The sequence below is a fragment of the Ceratotherium simum genome, chromosome 23, assembly GCF_057802395.1.
Source record: "Ceratotherium simum simum isolate JZ-2026a chromosome 23, ASM5780239v1, whole genome shotgun sequence".
Lineage (NCBI taxonomy): Eukaryota > Metazoa > Chordata > Mammalia > Perissodactyla > Rhinocerotidae > Ceratotherium > Ceratotherium simum.
The window spans coordinates 1,349,860-1,369,959 of NC_141922.1; the positions used below are offsets into that span (position 1 = coordinate 1,349,860).

The 20,100-nt window shown below is 51.9% G+C and overlaps 1 protein-coding gene across 8 annotated transcripts; it reads right to left on the minus strand.

The window, feature by feature from the left end:
- GSDMD (gasdermin D) lies at positions 1 to 7,071 on the minus strand. Of its 8 annotated transcripts, XM_087447337.1 has the most exons (12): positions 6,907 to 7,071; positions 6,304 to 6,433; positions 3,294 to 3,511; positions 2,917 to 3,160; positions 2,189 to 2,357; positions 1,946 to 2,048; positions 1,625 to 1,678; positions 1,269 to 1,367; positions 963 to 1,138; positions 737 to 878; positions 573 to 646; positions 1 to 443 (listed from the first exon to the last, which is right to left on the minus strand). In XM_087447337.1, the coding sequence occupies exons 3-12, from the start codon at positions 3,505 to 3,507 to the stop codon at positions 195 to 197; spliced, it is 1,524 nt and encodes a 507-aa protein (XP_087303463.1). In that variant the 5' UTR covers positions 3,508 to 3,511; positions 6,304 to 6,433; positions 6,907 to 7,071; the 3' UTR covers positions 1 to 194. The 8 variants fall into 8 exon arrangements, with proteins under 8 accessions (XP_087303463.1, XP_087303462.1, XP_087303461.1 ...); XM_087447336.1 differs by lacking the exon at positions 6,304 to 6,433; XM_087447335.1 differs by lacking the exon at positions 6,907 to 7,071 and having other exon boundaries at positions 6,304 to 6,896.
- Positions 7,072 to 20,100: the final 13,029 nt, after the last annotated feature.

Here is a 20,100-nt window from a genome sequence, read left to right on the forward strand (position 1 = left end):
TTTCCTTAGTACATCACATTTATTGACTTTCCCCAACTCCTGGTGCCATGGTGACCCGGCCACACGGCTGCATTGGGCTCTCGCCTTCCCAGGGCTGGCAGCTGGGTGGGTGTGAGCTCTGCTCTGCCTGGAGAGCTGTCCAGGTGTACAAGCGTGCAGGCTAAGTGGGGCTGGCTCAGCACTGCCAGGCAGGCCTAGAGTGCACTGCCAGGCAGGTGTAGAGTGTACAGCATCGCCAGGCAAGCGTAGAGTGCACACGTGCGGCCCTGGGCCTCTGGCTCCCAGCATACCTGGGGGGCGCGCACCTGCAGCTCTAGGCCGCACTCCTCCAGCAGGACCCAGGCGGGCGCCTCTGGGCCCCAGCTGCTCCCCAGGAGCCCGGGCAGCAGGGATACCGCCCTGCCTCTCTGCCATGGGGAGCTCTGCTCCAAAAGGCTCCCCACCTGCCAGGACAGGGTGGGAGGTTGTCAGTGGGGGCCCCCGGGCATCCAGTGCCCTCCCACACCACCCCATCCCAGATAGGGCCCCAAACCACAGGCCAGCCCCTTCCCCTACAACCTGCGCCCTCTCACCAGCTTGAACTGCTCCAACAGGGCCCCTGTCTCCAGCACCTCGGCCAGCAGCACGTGCTGGGTTTCATTCAGCACTGGGGAGAGACCTCAGGTGAGAGGGGGTTCCAGAAGGCCCAGCTGGGGAAGCCCTGCCCCCTACGGGCCCCACCCCAGGGCTCCCTCACCATCCAATGTTCCCAGCAGGTAAGAGATGGGGCAGGCAAGTTCCTTTTCTAGCATTCTGGAGGAGTGCACCAGGCACTCAAGGATGGCGCCCACTGGACCATCTAGAGGCTCCACCCGCCCGCAGCACAGGCCCTGCTCCAGCTGGGGACACAGGGCGGGGCAGGTGAGCCTGGCTGGCTGGGCACAGGCTTCTCCCACCCCGCCCACCCCACCCCACTTGCTCACCAACTCCTCCAGGGCTTGTAGGGCCAGCTCGTCCCGCAGCACCTGCCCCAGGCCTCCCAGCAGCTGCTCACACAGCTCTTTGCACAAGCTCTCCAGGCCCCTGGCCTGGGCCCTCACCTCTGTCTGCAGGCCCTGGAAATCTTTGGTGGCCACCAACCAGCCCTCAGCAGGCCCATCTGTGGGGACAGGGCTGGCATTGCCCGGGTGCCCACAGGGCCCTAGAAAGCTCTGGCAGGAAGAGCAGACCCCCAGGGGGCAGAAGGGGAGCCCACCATGGGTCCCAGAGGCGGTCAAGAAGGTACTGACCCGACTCCTTCAGGATGCAGTCAGACGGTGGGATGCTCTTGAAGTCGTCATCGGAAGTCCGCTGTGCCTGGCCGCCTGCACCTCTGGAAGGCTTGGGGTCTGGGCAAGCAGAGCTGGTCAGTGCAGGGTGTCGGTCCCCAAGCCAGACAGGGCTGAGGCCTTCCCTGGGCCTCAGAGTCTGTCACCACCATCTCAATACTGGCAGCCCAGGGCAGGGAGCAAGGCCATGCCTGACTGGGGTCAGCCTGTGGCCGTGTCACCCTCATGTGTGTGTGTATGTGCAGGAGACAGCCTCAGCGGCCTGGAGCGTGCTCCTCCCATTGCCCAGGTGGGGCGGGGGGGTCCACAGGCCTCACCTGCCTGGGGTGGCCCGAAGGTCCTCTGCTTCTTCTTGGGGAAGAGGAGGATGTCTGGCAGCCAGGCGGGAGCAGAGACAGGGGAGGCAGGTCAGCTGGGGCTCCCGGCCTCTCCCTCACCCACTGGTGCTACCTCGTGTAGTTCCCCCAGTGTGCTTCAACCCCCCACACGCTAGAGCCCGGCACCCTCAGCCACCCTGACCCAGGAAGCTGTGCCACCGATGCCCGCAGCACCCGCGGTCAGCTGGTGGCTCTTCTCAGGTCTCCCTGCCTCTCTGCTGTGGAGTCTCGACCCCAGAAGTCCCCCCAACCCTGGCTCACCCCAGTCAGAGCCAATAACCAGCTGTGCCACTTGGAATGCGAGGATGCTGCCTGGGGGGATGGTGACCGTCTTCCTCCGGCTCAGGTGGCCTTGGCCCTGGCCCTGAGAGATGGACATGGGCTCAGGACTGGGCACTGGGTTGTAGGGCCGGGCGTGGGCTGGGTGCTGGTGGCCTGGGTCTGCGTGGGTGCACTGCCGTCCTGCCTCCCAGGCCCTGGCCCGCTGCAGGACCTGTGCCACACCTGCAAGCACAGGGCTCCAGGCAGTGCAAACTGGCCTGAGCCCTCCTGCCTGTGGGTCCGGGTGACTTCCACTTCATTTTGCGTCTGCAGCACCTCAGTCACCACGAACACATCGATCCCACGATTCCGCAGCTGCTGCAGGACCTTGTGCTCAGGCTGCCGCAGGCGCCTGTGAGGGGCGGGAGGCCAGGCAGCTTACGGGGCGCCCTCTCCCTCCCCAAGCCACAGGCCCAGCTTCCCTCCCCCAGACCTCAGCCTTCGTGCCCGTGAAGGCGGGATGAGCATGGGCGGTGGCAGAGGAGACTGGGCGCTGTCAGTGTTGGTTGGTAGGGTGCCGGGAGGAGTGGACACCTTCACCTGGCTACTGGCTCCCTCCACTCTCTGCCCCTCCCTGGATTCAAGTTTCAAGTTTCCACTCTGAGCTAATGGTCCTCCTCACAGGTGTCCCCACGTCTGCTCCTCCCACCCCAGCCTCCTCACAGTGGCCTGACCTCATCTGACACCAGACCTTCCAGGCTCCACCTGGCCACCCTGGTCCTCAGGATGCAGGCCCCCATTCCCTCTGCAGCCTCCTTCCCTGCCACCTGGCCCCACAAGCCCCTGCTTCTGGGATTTCCCTCCCACTGTGCAGACCCTGGGCCTGGCACAGCAACCCCGTGACTCCTGATGCTTCTAGGTCGTGACCCAGCAGCTGCTCAGGTCAGCAGGTCCCACCCCTCGGGGCTCACCGCTCTTGGTGCATGGCCTGCCAGGTGCTGGGGGCTACTCGAAGTGTGCACACGTTCATCGAGGCGCTGGAGCTGCCGGACACGGAGGCCTCGCCTTCCAACCTCCCCTGTCCTGGGGTTGTCAGCTCCACACTGCCCTTCAGCTGCCCGTCCACAGTGTCATGGAAGTGGACGGGGCCGCCATGCTCCACAGCTGGAGCAAGACCAGAGCTGAGGTCCCCCGTCCTACCGGCCACCGCCTGTCCTGCCCAGGCAGGGGGACCTTTGAAAAGGTCCTGTCCTCTGGAAGCAGAGAGCCCAGAGGCCCAGGGCGGTGGTGGGCTGGCCTTCCCACTCCCCTCCCACCCAGGCCTCCGATGCAGTGCCAGGTGGGCTACCTGGTTCCGGGGCGTTGGGCTCCAGGATGTCCCTGATGGACAGGTTGACACATTTGTAGCGGTGTCTCCAGAACAAGCTCGAGGGCTTCCTGCCCAAAAGGCAGTAGGGCTGGAAGCTGGTGGAGCTCCGCAGGCTGTCCACCGGAATGAGGTCCCCACTGTGGTCCAGCTCCCGGACCACACTCTTGACTACCCCCTCAAAGGCCGACGCCATGCTCCTGAGGAGGGCAGATGGGTCAGGCATTGTGCCCTCAGGGCTGGAAGAGCAGGAGGGGGGATGAGGGGAATGGTGGTACTTGGATGCCTCCAACGATGGGGAGCTCTTTCCCTCCAAAGCAAGCCTGCAAGCCAGTCCAGGGACACTCTGGCTGGCAGAAAGCTCCTGCCCTGACCATTACCCAACACAGAAAGAAACGGAGTGCCCACCCTGTCATCCACTCGTCCATCTCTCCATGGGGCTGTGAGCACTTCCAGGCCAGGACATCATTCTCAGCCCTCAGCAGGACTCAGGCCATTCACACCAACTGTTCCATGGCCAGAGTGCCCACAAGCAGCCCAAGAAAGCCCTGGGACTCTCAGTGCTGGGGGGGCTGGCATCGGCCACCCACCAAGGCCTCCACCCTTTGTCAGCCCAACAAGGCTTACAGCCACTCATGAAAAGCAGCCAACGAGGGAGGGTAGGGCAAGGGGGGGGGGGCTTTGGGTGACCCCCAGGCTGATGCTTTATCTGTTGTAGCAGCCACCTCCCTGGCTGAGGTGTCCAGAGGGCAGGGGAGAAATGAAGCCACCATCTCCTGGACACGTAGCACAGGGCCCACAGCAAGGCCAGCCAGAGTGTCCCCAGCTCCCATGGTGTTCTCTAGGGCTTTCTCTGTGCCTGGAGCTCCATGAGCCACCAGTCCAAGGCTGAACTTTCAGGAGTCAGAGGACAAAGCAAGCCAGACCCAGGACACAGGAGACCTGGGCCCCAGGGAGAGAAGCTGGCCATCCTGACTGGGTAGGAAGCCTCTGAGCCTCAGTGCGGGTCTGAAATCAGAGGCGGGGGCAAGGGGTGCCTGGAGGGCTGACCCAGGAGGCAAGCCCAAACCCAGCCGGGCTGGCGAGGTGGCCACCTTCCCAGGGGCCTGGGGCTTCCCCCAGCCGGGCCGGGACTGTGGGAAGTCCTGAGAGGGTGCTGGGACCAGGTTGCCCCACAAAAAGGTCAGCGTGCCCCCACCCAGAACAAGGGGGCCCCACCCAGGCGCCAGGGGAGGCAGCAAGGGAGGAGCCCTGCGCTTGGGTGTGGGGTGCAGCTCACCGTGACCGTGGCGCCCAGGGTCCGGGCCCACAAAGTGAAGAGAGGCTGCTCTGTGGGCCAGGGTTGCGCCAGCTCTGCCCGGGAGCCGCCAAGCGAGCGCACGGCCCGCTGGGTGTCCAGACCCAAAAGTGAAACTGGGGCCGAGGGGGAGGAGGCGGCGGCAGGCCCGGAAACGCCCTCGTGAGCCCGCCCAGGGGGCCCTCCTCCAGGAGAGGGAACAGCTGGCTCCTCCTGCCCGCCACCAACTGCACCGCCCTTCTCCGTGTCTCTTTCTTAAAACTCTGGCCCATGGCGAGGGGTCTGATTAGACATTTCTCCAAAGAAAATGTACAAAGGCCAACAAGCACAGAAAACAGCCAGTTATTTGCTCACATCATTAGCCGTCAGGGAAATGCAAATCAGATCACTGTGAGATGCCACTTCACACCCACCAGGATGACTGCATCATAAAAGAGAGAGACCACCAGCGCTGGGGAGGATGGAGAAACCGGAACTCTCACGTGCTGAGGGATGTAAAATGGTGCAGCCACCACGGAAAACAGTCTGGCAGTTCCTCAAAAAGTTAAAGAGAATTACCTTGGGTCTCATCCACCCCACTCCTGGGTGTGTAGTCAAGAGAAGGTGAACATTGGACATGAACATTCATCTAGCATTATTCATAATAGCCAAAACATGGAAACAGCCCAGATGTCCATCAGTGATGCAGAGTAAACAAACCTGGTACATCAACACCATGGAAGACCTGTGATGGAGGTACCCAGCCACAAAAAGCAAGGAAGTTCTGATACATGGTACAACACCGAGCAACCTGTGACAGAATCCAGGAGACCTCACTGAAAATGTGGTGGGGAGGCCAGGAGCGTGAGCCCTCCACACTCCACTCCACCTACTTACAGACTCAAGGGAAGGATTGTCAATTACAGACCCCAGCAGGAGGGATCATCAAGGACCACCCCAGCAGGAGGGAGGAAGATTTCCTCCTTGCCCAGCAACTCGGCCAATGAGAAACCGTCACCACTCTGAACTCTTGCTTTCCACCAACAGATTTTCCTTCAAAACAACCCTCCCAACTTCCTCTTTTCCTCTATAAAGTAACGTCCCTCTGCTTGCTTGCCTATGGCTTTTGCTATAACTTGCTTGTTCCAAATTGCAGTTCCTCTGCTATTCCCGAATAAACCCATTTTGCTGGTCAAATAACCGGCTGTTTTCTTTCTTTAGGTCCACGAACCTCAAAACATGATGCTAAGTGAAAGAAGCTGGACGCAAAAGACAACATATCATATGGTTCATGTCTATGAAATGTTCAGAATAAGAAAATCCATGGAGACAGAAAGTGGATTAGTGGTTCCAGGGGCTGGGGAGAGGCGGAAAGGGGAGTGACAGCTAATAGGTACAGAGTTTCTTTTAGGGTGATGAAAATGTTCTAAAAATAGATTGTAGTGATAGTTGCCCAACTCTGAACGTGCTAAAACCCACGGAGTTTTACACTTTAAGTGGGTGAATTGTATGGTATGTGAATTATATCTCAATAAAGCTGTTACAGACCTCAGAGATATTGCGGGTTCGGTTCCAGACCACTGCAATAAAGCAAATACCACAATAAAGCGAGTCACATGAATTTTTTGGTTTCCCAGTGCACACAAAAGGTATGTTTATACTATACTGTAGTCTATTGGGTGTGCAATACCGTTGCGTCTAAAAAAATGTACACACCTCAGGCCGGCCCCGTGGCTTAGCGGTTAAGTGCGCGCGCTCCGATGCTGGCGGCCCGGGTTCGGATCCAGGGCGCTCACCAATGCACCGCTTCTCTGGCCATGCTGAGGCCGTGTCCCACATACAGCAACTAGAAGGATGTGCAGCTATGACATACAACTATCTACTGGGGTTTTGGGGGGGAAAATAAATAAATAAAATCTAAAAAAAAAAATGTACACACCTTAATTAAAAATACTTTATTGCTAAAAATACAAATGCTGTTGGAAAAATGGAACTGATAGACTTGCTTGACACAGGGCTGCCACAAACCTTCAATTTGTAAAAAATGCAATATCCGCAAAGTGCAGTAAAGCAAAGCGCAATAAAACGAGATGTGCCTGTACTCAGAAAAGCTGGAGCCGGGTAACAATGTTCAGGCCTATCACAGCCTCCTCAGTGCCCGTATTGTCCTGGAGCACATTCGGATCACGTCCAGTGCAAGGCAGCTGGAGGGTCCCAGACCCCTCCTTCTCCACCATCAGGTCTTGCCCCTAGGCCCTTACCCCGAGACACTCCAGAGCCCATATCTCGGCCCCTGCCGCTGGCGGACCTGAGACTCACCTTGAAGGCTCTGCCACACTCCTTCACTCATTCAGCACACGTACATCGGCACCTGGTGCCAGGTGCCCTTCCAGACGAGGGCTCTGGCAGTGAACCAGACAAGGCCTCTGCCAGGCAGAGCTGCTGCCAGCAGCCCCAACACCAGCACAGGGAAGATGATCTCCTGTGGTGCGTATGTTGAGATGCTGCAGCTACAAATAACTGGAAACACAGATTCAAACAGAAAGGAGACAAACATTATCTTGCGCAAGCGGAAGTCCAGAACTGTGTGTACCCTGAGCCAGACCCGGGCAGGCACCATCCATTCAGGGTGGTAGGGGCCTGCTCAGGGCCTGCCTGGGGTCTCTGAGGCCATTTCTCTCTCCATGCCAGGGACCTAGGGTGCAGGCCTGAGAGCTCTGATGGCTGAGGGTCTCTGGGGCAGTGAGTGCCCACCCAGCTTGGCGTGGGGCTCCCCAGCTCCAGTCCAGCCCCTGGAGCCCATTCTCTAGTGTGAGCAGGGCGTCCTTGCTGGTGGTGGGAGGAGGCTCCAGGGGTGTGCACACATGTGCACGTTGTATGTACATGTGTGTCTGTGTTCATGTATGTATTTGTATTCATATGTGTGTTTTGTGCAGTGCATACTTGTACATGTGTACGTGTTTGTGTTCGTGGGTGCACACGTTTGTACATGTTGTATGCACTTGAGTGTGTGTGTTGGGGGGTTGTGCTGGGCCCACAGCTGTCGATCCTGGAAGGTGGTCCCTCTTCCACGCCCCGCTTCCTCCAGCTCAGCCTGCCTCTCCCTGTTCCTGCAGTGAAGGGCCTTGAAAGCTGCACAGCCTCTCTAGGCCTCTTGCTTCTTTTTTTTTTTTTTTTAATTTTTATTTATTTATTTTTTTCCCCAAAGCCCCAGCAGATAGTTATATGTCATAGCTGCACATCCTTCTTAGTTGCTGTATGTGGGACGTGGCCTCAGCATGGCCGGAGAAGCGGGGCGTCGGTGTGCGCCCAGGATCCGAACCCGGGCCGCCAGCAGCAGAGCGTGCACACTTAACCGCTAAGCCACAGGGCCAGCCCTAGGCCTCTTGCTTCTTATCTCCATCTCGCCAGGCGGCAGGCTCCAGGCCAAGGTCAGGAGGTGGCGGCCTCCTCAGTGCGGGGTGAACCTCGCTGTGGGTTGCAGCAGGAGTGTGACCAGCCCTGGTTTACTTTTCTTGAAGGCCCTGGTTGCCGCCTGGGTGAAGGGGGTGGAGGGATGCAGCAGTAGCCCCTGGGGGACTCCATCTGAGGCAGAGGCACCAGGCAGGTGCCATCCATGGGCAGGAGGAGCAGTGTGGTGGCTGCAGTAGCCATGGCAACAGAGGATGGCACGATACACTGTGCCCACCCGCCTTCAGGCAGGGACCTGGGGCCACCACAGCCTTGGGCCCGGTGGGGCACGGATGGGCATCGCTGCCTCAATTCCTTGTCCACATTCAGTTCTCCATCAATAACCAAAACAAGAACCACTGGTCTCCTGACTCTCAAGCCAGGACAGACATCAGCCTGACAAGGCAGGAAGTGAGCCTGCTGGGAAGAAAAGGAGGAAGGAAGGTGGGGGAGGCTGGCCCTGCACCACGTCCGCTCCCTGCCCCCCATTCACAGGCAGAGGGGGTTGGGGAACCAGGATATCTTGAGGACCAGGAACCCTGGGGCGACATTACATCTTCCTCACAGCCACTCTGTTGTTGGAAGTGGGTGACACAGCCTGGGCAAAGTCTGGGCAGGCCCTGGAGGTCCAGAGCCGGGGAACATGTCCCTGATGGCGACGGTGAGCTCTGACCAGGGACTGGGAGCCTGGGAGGCGGCTTCTGGCTGTGTGCAGGGAGGGGTCAGCAAAGCTGGGTGGGCTCTGAGGAAGAGGAAGCTTCCTGCGGCTGGGACCCCAGGCTCCACCCAGCCTATGTACCGCCGGAACCGTGGCAGAGGCAGGCCACAGCCCCTGCCCAGGTCGCCCAGCCCCTAAGAAGGCCAGAGCAGGAGGCCGGCCCATGGCTTAGCAGTTAAGTTCGCGTGCTCTGCTACTGGCAGCCCAGGTTTGGATCTCGGGCTGGCACCAACGCACCGCTTGTCCCGCCATGCCGAGGCGGCGTCCAACATACAGCAACTAACAGGATGTGCAACCATAACATACAACTATCTACTGGGGTTTTGGGGAGAAAAAGTGGGGGAGGGGGGAAAAGGAGGAGGATTGGCAATAGATGTTAGCTCAGGGCCAGTCTTCCTCAGCAAAAAGAGGAGGATTGGCATGGATGTTAGCTCAAGGCTGATCTTCCTCACACACACACAAAAAAATAATAAGACCAGAACAGGGCCCAAGGGACGGTGGGGCCTTGAGGGCGAACAAGGCCCGGGGCGGGGCCCGGGGCTGCAGGGACGCGGGCAGGCGCGCGGGCGCCGGGCTCCGTAGAGTCCGCGACGGGGGCGGCGCTGCCTCTCCGAGCGCGCGTGGGCGCAGCCCGGGACCCGCGTCCCGCCCCGCCCCCCCACACCCGGGACTTCCCTCGGTGCCAGGAAGTTGGCAGCCGCGCCCCGTACCCGGCTCCCCATCCTGCCCGCGCCCACGTCTCTGTCCCGCTCCTCCGCCACCTGAAACCTGTCTCTGGCAAACAATTCCCCAGAGTGTCCCATGTGCCAAAGAGCCTACGTGGCCAAGATTAAACGGGCAACCAGCCCCGCTGCGGCGTCATGGCCAAGAGGGTGCGAAGCATGGACAGAAGGCCCAGAGCCCTCTCCTTTTGGGGGTTGAGTCCCCCGCGGGGCCTCCCTCCCTCCCCCAGACCGCTTGCTAGCCCCAGACCTTCAGGCGCGGCCAGGATGGGCGTCTGAGTGCCCTTCGTGCGGTGGCTCCGACGGGCTGGTCAGCAGGCCCTGCTCAGCGGGCGCTCAGTCGATGTTCATCGGATGGCTGGGCCATGGAGGCAGCCCTCCGCGAATGACCGTCCTGGGGCGGCCCCAGAGCAGTCTCCGGTTCAGAGGCACCCCAGGAGTCAGGAGGGGCGTGGGCGGCAGGAAGGCCCGGCAGAACTGGGGGCGGGGTGTAAGCCAGAGAAACTACCCTGCCAGCTCTGGGTTACCCGGTGGCTAGTGACCCCTCCTTGTGGACAGCGGCAGGTGGTTAAAAGTCCCCATTGCCCAGGGCCCCCCTCCAGCTCACCACTCCCCATCCTGTCCTTTTAGGGTCCCCTGCCCTGAAGCCTGCTCTGCTGTGTCCTGCTTGGCTCACTGGGCTTTCTGCTGGCTGGCAGAGGGCACAGGACTTGGCCCACCCCAACTGGGCCTCTGCAGAGCGAAGCAGCCCCCTTGCTCCTGCTTCTGTGTTCTGAGCTTGATTTCACTTTGCCCCAGCTGGAAGAAGCCCTTACTGCTGGTGTCCAGGCACTGCTGGCAGGGGTGTTTCTCCATAGCTGGGGACACAGCTTGGGGTTTGCCCAGTACTAGTGTTAAGCCCAAGGGGGTCATCTGCCTGCTGCAGGACATGCCAGTAGTCGAAAGGCAAGGTGGTAGGAGAGAAAGAGTTTTATTGCAGCTTGCTAGCAAGGGGGAAGATGGCCGACTCATGTTGGAAAGAACCATCTTACAGAACAAAGACTACAGGCCATTCATATAGGGGGCTGATCTCCAGGTGGGGAGGCATCTGGTCTTAGTTCCTGATAATCTTTTGTTTTACTGGATATGCATCAGAGACCAGAGCAACGCTCTATACCCTGATCCTCCAGTTGTCATTGATGATGACTATCAGCATAGACTCTCTGCCCAGGGGTCATTATGTTCCTAAGGAACTCAAAAGAACAAAATTATTGACTTATCACAGCTGGGAGGGGCCATAAAATCTACAGAGCATGTATATTTCCTTGAGGGTGCATATCCAGCTGGGTTAGTGATCAGAGGTTATTCAAAGTTACAGTATGGTTTCTTTTCTAAAATATGGCTTCCCTTATGTCAACCTTGTGTTGAGCCAGTATCACAATTACAGAACAAGTACAGTAACAATAATAATAATTCAATATATTTGAAAAGATTAGGTTAAAATGAGTTCTTAGGCATAGTCCTTATCAGAAAAGGAAATTTGTCCAGGGTTATAAGATCAATCGACCATCTCAAGTCACCGAGCGATCATTACTCTAGTTTGCATGCCAATCTTACAACACTGGGTAAAGAAAACAGCAATTAGTTTGAATATTATGACTAGTACAAGAATTCCAAGAAGTAATAGAAATAGGAATTGCAATCTGGATTGAAAAAGGGAACTGATACCGGAAGGGAGCCAACCAAACAAATCAAGACTTGGTGTAGGGCCGGCCCCGTGGCTTAGCGGTTAAGTGCACGCGCTCCACTGCTGGCAGCCTGGGTTCGGATCCCGGGCGCGCACCGAGGCACCGCTTCTCCGGCCATGCTGAGGCCGAGTCCCACATACAGCAACTAGAAGGACGTGCAGCTATGACATACAACTGTCTACTGGGGCTTTGGGGGAAAAAAATAAAATTAAAAAAAAAAAAAAAAGACTTGGTGTAGGATCGCTTAAGGCATTCACCTGTTTTCTCATGTGCTTTAGCAGAGATGAGACAGTGGAAGACTTGTCAGGTATAAAAACACAGCATTCAGTTTGAATGATTGCATACATACCACCTTTGGTTGCTGCAAGAATATCTAAGGCCATTCTATTTTGAAGGACAGCCTTTTTCATTAAAGACATTTTAGTATTTAATAAGGCTATTCCTGCTTGACTATCATTAAGGGTTTGTTGAATAAATTTAGTCAGGGCTTCTGTATATGATATGACATCCCCTAGCCCCAAGGAAGGGACAAATATAGCCACTAGGCGGTCATACCAGTGGAACACTGAATGAGCCCGTCTGGTCTTAAAGAGAGGGAGATTGTCAACAGATGTTAGTTCAGTGTGACTCCTTCCCTGCATCCAAGGGAAGCTCAGGGTGCAGTGTTTTAGCCATGCAGGCAATAGCCAAGGCCAGAGATTTGTTCCACATAAGCACTGAATTTCACTAGAAGCCACCTGTTCCAAATCAATAACGTTCTTTAAGTATCATAGTATTTTGAAACCTTAAATGGAACAATTATAAAATAGGTACACAGTTTAAGCATAACAAAAGTTTAAATGAGGAGATATGAGGTTGAGAATACAGGCCCGGTCCGGGGTCTTGGGACAGCTGTCTACAACAGATGCCATCTTCTTCTCATCCTGGTTTGGAGATATTTGCATTGGTCAGTTGAAGTCAGGTTTCAGAAATAGGAACCAAAACCCCCTGAGGTAGAGAAGCCTTTTTAAGATGAGAAATGTGAATCCATGAGTCTATGCCTTTTGATTCTACAGTGCATGAATTGGTTAAAAGTACCTGGTATGGTCCTTTCCAACAGGGCTGCAAAGAGTCTTTTATTTGATGCCTCTCCTCATAAATAAGTTCTCCAGGTCATAGTCCATGATCCTTAAGGTCTGGGAGCTCTCTGTGAAAAGAATCAGCTACCAACCTTTCATTTTTTTTTTAAGTGTCTCAATGAGACCTTGACAATAATTAAGGTATTTCCTTTAAGCAAAGTTGGTTCACACATTTCTTTGTCTAATTGCATAGGCCGTCCAGTTATTATCTCAACAGGAGACAGCTGATGTTTACCAAAGAGTGTAGATCTAAGATTAAGGAGCACTAATGGAAGAGCTTTGGGCCATGAGAGATTAAATGCTTCTGAAAGCTTTCCCAATTGAGTTTTGATTGTGCTGTTAGTTCTTCCCACCAATTCTGAGGATTGGGGATGGTAAGTGCAGTGCAAATGCTGCATTATTGGCCAAATGTTACAAACAGATTTAATTATTTGTCAGTGAAATGAATTCCTTGGTCACTATGTATCTCAGTAGGAATTCCCCAAACAGGAATTATTCTCTCTAATAATAATTTACCTAAAGCCATCGCTCTTCTGCAAGGAAAGGCCTCAACCCAACGTGAGAACACACAGATCATTACAAGATATATTTATATCCTTGAGATGGTGGCATTTGGACAAAGTCCAATTGCCATACCTCAAAGGGTACCTTAGGAAGGGGAAAGTGGCCTTGTAATACATGAAATAGTTTCCCTAGATTATATTTTGGGCATATAACATAATGAGTGTAGGCTTTATGGGCTGCTGTGGGAGAAAGTTTCCAAAGGTATTGTTTTCCCCACAAAATTACCTTTTCAGGTGCCCAATGGGTTAATTGTTGTATATGCTGGAGCAGTGGCAATTGTGCTCCAATAGGTGCTATGGGTTTCTTATGGGACCTGAAACACATCTGTGACGAGGTGTCAAAAATTCCCCCTTTTGACTGCCACATCTGTTTCTCTTCTTCTGTGGTGATTTCTTGAGCTTGTAGAAGGAAATCTTTTACTGGGTTAGCAGAGTTAATAGGAAGTAGCAGGCATTCTCAAGGCTGGACAGCATATCCAGCTTGATAATGTCCTTGCTTATTGTTTAAGTAAGACCCATCTGTAAACTGAATTAGATAATAGAACGCAGTAGGGGTCCTTTCCTCTTGAGATGTTGGAAGCAAAGTAGCAGGGTTAAAATGGTGAATAATATTTACCTATGCAATTTAACCTAAGAAGGTTTATTGTCATTTACTTGACAATGCTTGCCATGCAATTTAGCATACCAAACAAGCCTAATTAGTATCTCCCTCTTTATAGGAAGAAAGAACAAATTTCTTTGAGAAGTCCCAGGGGCCCTCTGAAAATTCCCAAAGGAAAAAGTAAAAAAAAAAAAAGCCTTCATTTAGGATATGAATTTTTGGGAGCTTGTCAAAAATATCAAAAGGTTTTAAAACACTTCATCAAACAAGATCAAAGGGCTCTTATCTTGTCGCTGTGAAACAAGGCTCACTGTGAAACAATGTTTAGTTATCCATTTAAACAAAGTGACAATGGAAACAGTCAAAAAAAAAAAAAAAACCTTAATAGAGAGACCTCAGTCTTTTTGAACATAGGAAATTATTTTAACAAAACACAGATTTTCTTTCTTTTAGGTACACTTACTCAAAGGTAAAGAAAAACCTTTTATAACCTCTTTATCAAGAGCAGACTAAGAGTTTAAGAAAATTATTGCTTTTAAGAGAAAGAGAAAGCCAAATTCTAATTTTTGTACCAGCTTACATCTGATATTAACATTTATTCACTTAATTAAATTTATTTTAATCTTAGCCAACTTGACCATGCATAAAACTCTTTCCTTAGGGTTCTTCTTCAACAAACCTATAACTTTATAGTTATTAAACTATATAGTTTAATATATTAAACTTATATTTAATAATTAATGTCTAATATTTTATGTTATTTAGAGATGATCTAGATATTTAATGAATTTTTATCATTTAAATTAACCTAGTAAACTTCAAAGCTTCAAGTTACCAAAGAGATTTTGGAAGCTATTTTATTGATTGATTGATTGATTGATTGGAAGATTGGCCCTGAGCTAACATCTGTTGCCAATATTCCTCCTTTTGTCCTTTTTTCTCCCCAAAGCCCCAGTAGATAGTTGCATGTCATAGTTGTACATCCTTCTAGTTGCTCTATGTGGGGTGCCACCACAGTATGGCTTGATGAGCAATGAGCAGGTCCGCACCCAGGATCCAAACTGGCAAACCCTGGGCCACCGAAACGAAGCATGTGACCTTAACTGCCACACCACCAGGCCAGCCCCCTGGAAGCTATTTTAAGTACATACACCATGACACATAATTATTCTTAAAAAAGTTCACACAACACTCATCTTTTTCACATCTATTTAGCTACTTGTTCCTATTAATTATTTAGATTTCCTACAAGACTTCATGGGACATTAGACAAAATTAGCCATCATTTTAAGTTATTATTTTTGTTAACCAGTTTTGTAATAGAGATAACATCAGCTTATTTGACCAATAAACGCAGAATAAAGGTTGCAGGTCTGCATCATATCCAGTGCTCATAACTCTGAGGACATGCCTATTTTATTAATTTTATTTATTTATTTTTTCCCCCAAAACCCCAGTAGATAGTTGTATGTCATGGTTGCACATCCTTCTAGTTGTTGTATGTGGGACGCAGCCTCAGCATAGCTGGCGAAGCAGTGCGTCCGTGCGCGCCCGGGATCTGAACCCGGGCCGCCAGCAGCGGAGCGCGTGCACTTAACCGCTAAGCCACGGGGCCGGCCCAAGACATGCCTATTTTAATCAAACCAACAAACTTAAACAAGCTTTTATTCACCAGAGATTATTTCGTAGCACGTTAACTTGAAAGACATTTAGGTTAGTTGCATTTAGAAATAATTTTTATAAGCACTTACTTTAAGCCAATTGAATAGAGCTATTTAGAAATTATACCATCTGGAGGTAAACTATCACACATTTATAACACATGTATATAGACACACACATAAACAACAGACAGATACAACAAAGATTTTTATAGCCTGTTTAAAAAATTTTAGCAGTCTGCATCTGCAAAAGCTTCTTTCCCATTTTTTTTTTCTTTCTTTCTTTCAGTCTTAGGAATCTGGAATGGGAATGTTCCCTGTTTGTTAAGCACTTGCAAGTCACAGCATGAAGCCAGTTGGAGTTCCAAAGGAAGGCTGCCTATTCTGGAACTGGTCAGGCTTTTAGCTCGATTTCCTGCTTTTCATTTAGTTTCACTTTGCTATCTGAACAATTTCTAAGGACAGTGTAGTGGGTCAGAAGTGTGCTGCTTGTGAGTGTTACTCCCTAAAGAAAGGTCATAAACACACTCTTACGTGCCTCAGTTTCTCCTGCTGGTAGCTAAAGCCACCATGGGGGCTCAGAGCATGGGTGACCAACCCTCATAAGTGCTTTCCCGGACGAGCCTTTAATTAATTAATGTGAACGATAGAGGAATTCCCTATAGGACCACTACATGTCGTGAGTATTTGACCCTCCAACACTCCGCTGATGTTCTCGGCCCTTTTCTTCAGAGCTGAACATGTTCAGTCTCTCATTTTTCTATCAAGCAGTTTTCTCAGACTTTATAAACAACATTTGTTCCAATTTAAAGCCAAATTAAAAAGGTCAGACTGTCCCATTCACTTCAAAGTTCCCCCTAGTAGCCCCTAGGGGGCTAGGTTCCTTTTCCCTAGGAATTCCCCCCTAGGTTCCTCTTACCTAGGGTATCTGCCAGTACCCCCTTAAGACATCTAGTCTTAAGGTTTGAAACAGTTCATATAAACTCTGGCCCATTAACTTAAAATAAGGAGGAACAGGTTTCAGAACTCAACAGGGTCACCTGAAGAATGCAGTGATCTGGGGGGCTCAATGGGCCCCTATTTGTACTGAATACTGGTTCAGTGTAGATTCCAGGTGGCCTCCAGTGGGTTTCTCTGAAATCCTGCCAACTATGCCAAGAAACATCGACGCAAATAATCCATAACAAATCTATAAGTCAAAATTGGGGTGAGCTTATTATGAGCCAGATCTGAGGACCATATAGCCTGGGAGAGTCCTTTCACAAAGAAATGGAGCCCTCCAAAGAAGTAGGGGTACACAGAGTGGTTATATATCGTCAAAGATCATGTACCACATATGATTGGAATGTGCCTTTTACAATAGTCATGAGATTGCTTTGCCAGCACAGCATTTCACATAGCAATTGACGAGCACAGCGGGTAGCAGGTCTGTGGTTTCAAGCTGGGTGGTCACAGGGTGAGTGCAGCAGGCCAGCAATCAATTCTTAGTTTAGGGAGAGATGCTTATCCTCAAGGAAATGCCAATGTGGGGGAAGTTACATCCTTACCTATAAGGGCATTGTAGATATAAGGGCATAAGCAGATATACAATGCATGGTCAACAGTCACATCAGGCCTTTTTGGAACAAGTTCAGGCTGAATTAGTTTTACATCAAATGGGTTCCTCATATACTCCAGTATATCCTATTGCTTGTCATTTATTTATCACTGCCAACCACCTGTTCCTACCTGAGAGCCTGGTGAGTCAGGTCACCTGACTCTCATATAGACCTTCTAGAGGGAAGGAGATGGCAGGAGGGGGGAAATACCCCCAAGAGTGGATGCAGGCTGGGTCGGTGGAGGGGGGAGGCAGATACTTCGGCAGGGCATAGAGAAAGGGGAGCAGATAACACCCAGCACAGATTTGGCATTTTGTGTATGTCCCCTTGATAAAAGTGTGTTTGGTATAGCTACATTACATTCCCTTTAATTACTCCCTCCACCCCCTTCAGAGAGGCTGGTGCACCGGGGTGACCTTAGGTGGTGGGGCTGGAGAGAAGTGGGGTGTGGCAAGGCCCAGGGCATACCTGGGTGGGGTTGTGAGGGGGAACAGCTTGCAGCTCAGGAAAGAGGACGGCCGATCCGGCTACATGCAGAGAAACCCCCTGCATAAGAAAAGAGCTGGAAGCTGGGTGTAGGAGAAGGTGGGGGAGAGCAGAGGGGTGGTGGGAGAAAACCTCTGGGTGAGGAAGAGAGGGAGATGCCCATCTTGATGGACTTCCAACAGCTGGAATGTCTGACCCTCGGTTCCTTGGTTTTCGGATTGTCTGTAACGGAAATCCCTTCATTTACCCCAGACCTGCATGTGGGCAGCCTGTGGGACAAAGACGACAGGCAAAGAGACGGCAGGGAGACTGGGCCATCAGCAAGTAGAGACCACTGGAGGAGAGATGGCCAGGAAGTAGACAGTCCAGGTTGTGCAGAAGTCAGGGGAGGGTGTGGCTATCCTGCCAGGTGTGGGAGCGGAGATTGACCCACTCTGCATGTTGGTTTCCTCATCCCTGACTGGAAACAACACCCGAGAGGGCTATTCTGAGGATTAAATGTGTTCATACATGTTAACACTAGAACAAGGCCTGGCATGCTGTAAATGGCTATAAACATGCTAAACGTTTTTGTCCAGTGTTCATAAAGAGTGCAGCCTTGATATTTTTGTTCAAAAGTTCTTGCACGTGTTTCATGATTTCCTTTGGGGGGCTTCCTAAAAGTGAAACTGCTCAAAAGATATTCAAGGTCTTGGCACATATTGCAAATCGCCCTTCAGAGTCTCTGCCAGTGTCCTGAGTAAATAGTGCACGTGAGCCTCTGCTCCCCTCTCATCACCACTGAAGGCAAACTGTGACGGCACTTACCTCCCACCCACAGTTTCATGACCCCAGGAGACAAGTCCACAATCCCTGCCTCCTCTCAGCAGGTGGCTGGGCTCTCCTCCCTGCCACCTGGCAACTGGAGTCCAGGAGCAGAGAGCTTGTCCGGCACAGAAGACAACAGGCTCAGTGCCAGACCCATGAATCCCTTAGTTCATGCAGTGCAAGAAATCACCTCAGGGGCCGGCCCCATGGCCTAGCAGTTAAGTTCCGTGTGCTCTGCTTTGGCGGCCCAGGTTTGGGTCCTGGGCATGGACCTACACCACTCATTGGTGGCCATGCTGTGGCAGCGACCCACATGCAAAATAGAGGGAGATTGGCACAGATGTTAGCTCAGGGCAAATCTTCTTCAGGAAAACAAACAAACAAAAAGAAATCACCCCAAAACTTAGTGGCATAAAGAACATCCACTAATTTGCTCATAATTATGTGATTTGCCCTAAATTACAGCATTTAGGCTGGGTGCAGCTGAGATGGTTCATCTCTGCTTCACGTGGTATCACCTGGGTTCATCAACTTTGTGGTTAGCTGGCAATTGATGGCCTCACGTTTGGCAGATGGCTGGCTGTCAGGAGGGTCAGTGGTACTAACTGGGCACGTGCTGTCTATCCTGCAGCAGGCCAGCCCTGGCTCATTCATAAGGTGCTGATTACAGGATTCTCAAGAGAAGCAAGACAGGGCAAGTCCAAAGCATAAATGCTTTTCAAGATCCCTGCTGGGAAATTCCATCTCACTCTTCCTCTGAGACCTCCCCTGTCCTCAGAGTTTTCCCAAGGGCTAAGTATCTTACACAGGTTCAGGCGTTGAGGCTGGGCCCATGGTCACCAGCCCCAGTACATAAGTCACTGTGAGCTTGTCCACATGGCCTCTTTCCCAGGGTACCACTCGCTGCTTTGTGGAGAACTCCTGGAAGGGGAGAGACAGAAACTCCAGCTAGGGTTCAGCTGGAACAGCGGCAGTGGGAGAAGAGGAGGGTTAAGAATGAGGATAGGCAGGACTGGGCAGTGCTTGGAATGGGGCCAGGATGGGAGAAGGAAGCAAAGATGGTGCTGAAAAGATTCTCTCTCTTCCCAAATACATCTGGGCTGGGAGGGACTCCTAGTGGGGTTCCACCCCACATCCCACAGCCTGAGTGCAGAGGCCATTTTACTGCCTGGTTTTCCCAGCCTGGCACGCCACCACTGCGGAAGGAGAAGCCCTCACAGTGTGCACTGCTGCATGTGAAGTGGATAGTACTGACCCCTGGGGCGGGTCCAGGGGCTGACTTGGGAGGCAGGCCGTGGGCTGCATCCTCACCTGCAGGAGACAGAGGCAGGAACCTCCTGCCTCATTGTCTGCATATGTTTCACTTTTACCCCATGATACAATTTCATTAGCATATGTTTCACTTCTACCCCATGATACAATTTCATTATTTTCGCTGTTAACTATTTGTCTTTTAGAGGAAACGAGAAGTGAGAATTTAAAAAAGTTTACTAACGTATTTCCCATTTCCTGTCCTCTTTCTTCATGTAGATCTGAGTTTCCATATTATATTATTTCCCTTCCACCTGAAGAATTTCCTTTAACATTTCCTACTGTGCAGGTCAGTGGTGGACACATTCTGTTCACTTTTTAAACTGTGGTAAAATATATACAATATATAAGTTGTCAAATAACCATTTTCAAGTCTACAGTTCAGCGGCATTAAGTACATTCACAATGTTATGCAACCATTGCCACTATTTCCAAAACTTTTTCATCACTCCAAACAGAAAATCTTGTGAAATGAGTAAAGAGAAACCTTAACTACACTGGAGTCTGGCAGACCTGTAGGGGAGCCCGAACCCCTATCACATCATCAATTACACCCAGTAGGAAGAGACCTGCTCCATCCTCTTAAACAGGAAGTAAAACTCCTTTACTGTGGAAGCAAGATTTCTCTTCCCAGGGGCACCAGGCCAGCCAATGAGAAATGCCACAGCTCAGCCAATGAGAAGCCGTTACCACCCTGAACTGTTACTTTCACTCAATGGACTTTCCTTTACAACACCCGCTCCCTACTCCG

Excerpts from the sequence above, each read along its gene's own strand:
- GSDMD (XM_087447332.1), bottom strand. The coding sequence starts at position 3,537 with ATGCCTGACCCATCTGCCCTCCTCAGGAGCATGGCGTCGGCCTTTGAG. Across the intron at positions 3,161-3,293 it reads GCCCAACGCCCCGGAACCAG|GACAGGCGGTGGCCGGTAGG; the intron begins GTAGCCCACCTG and ends CTGCCTGGGCAG. Across the intron at positions 1,368-1,624 it reads CTTCGGGCCACCCCAGGCAG|ACCCCAAGCCTTCCAGAGGT; the intron begins GTGAGGCCTGTG and ends CTGCTTGCCCAG.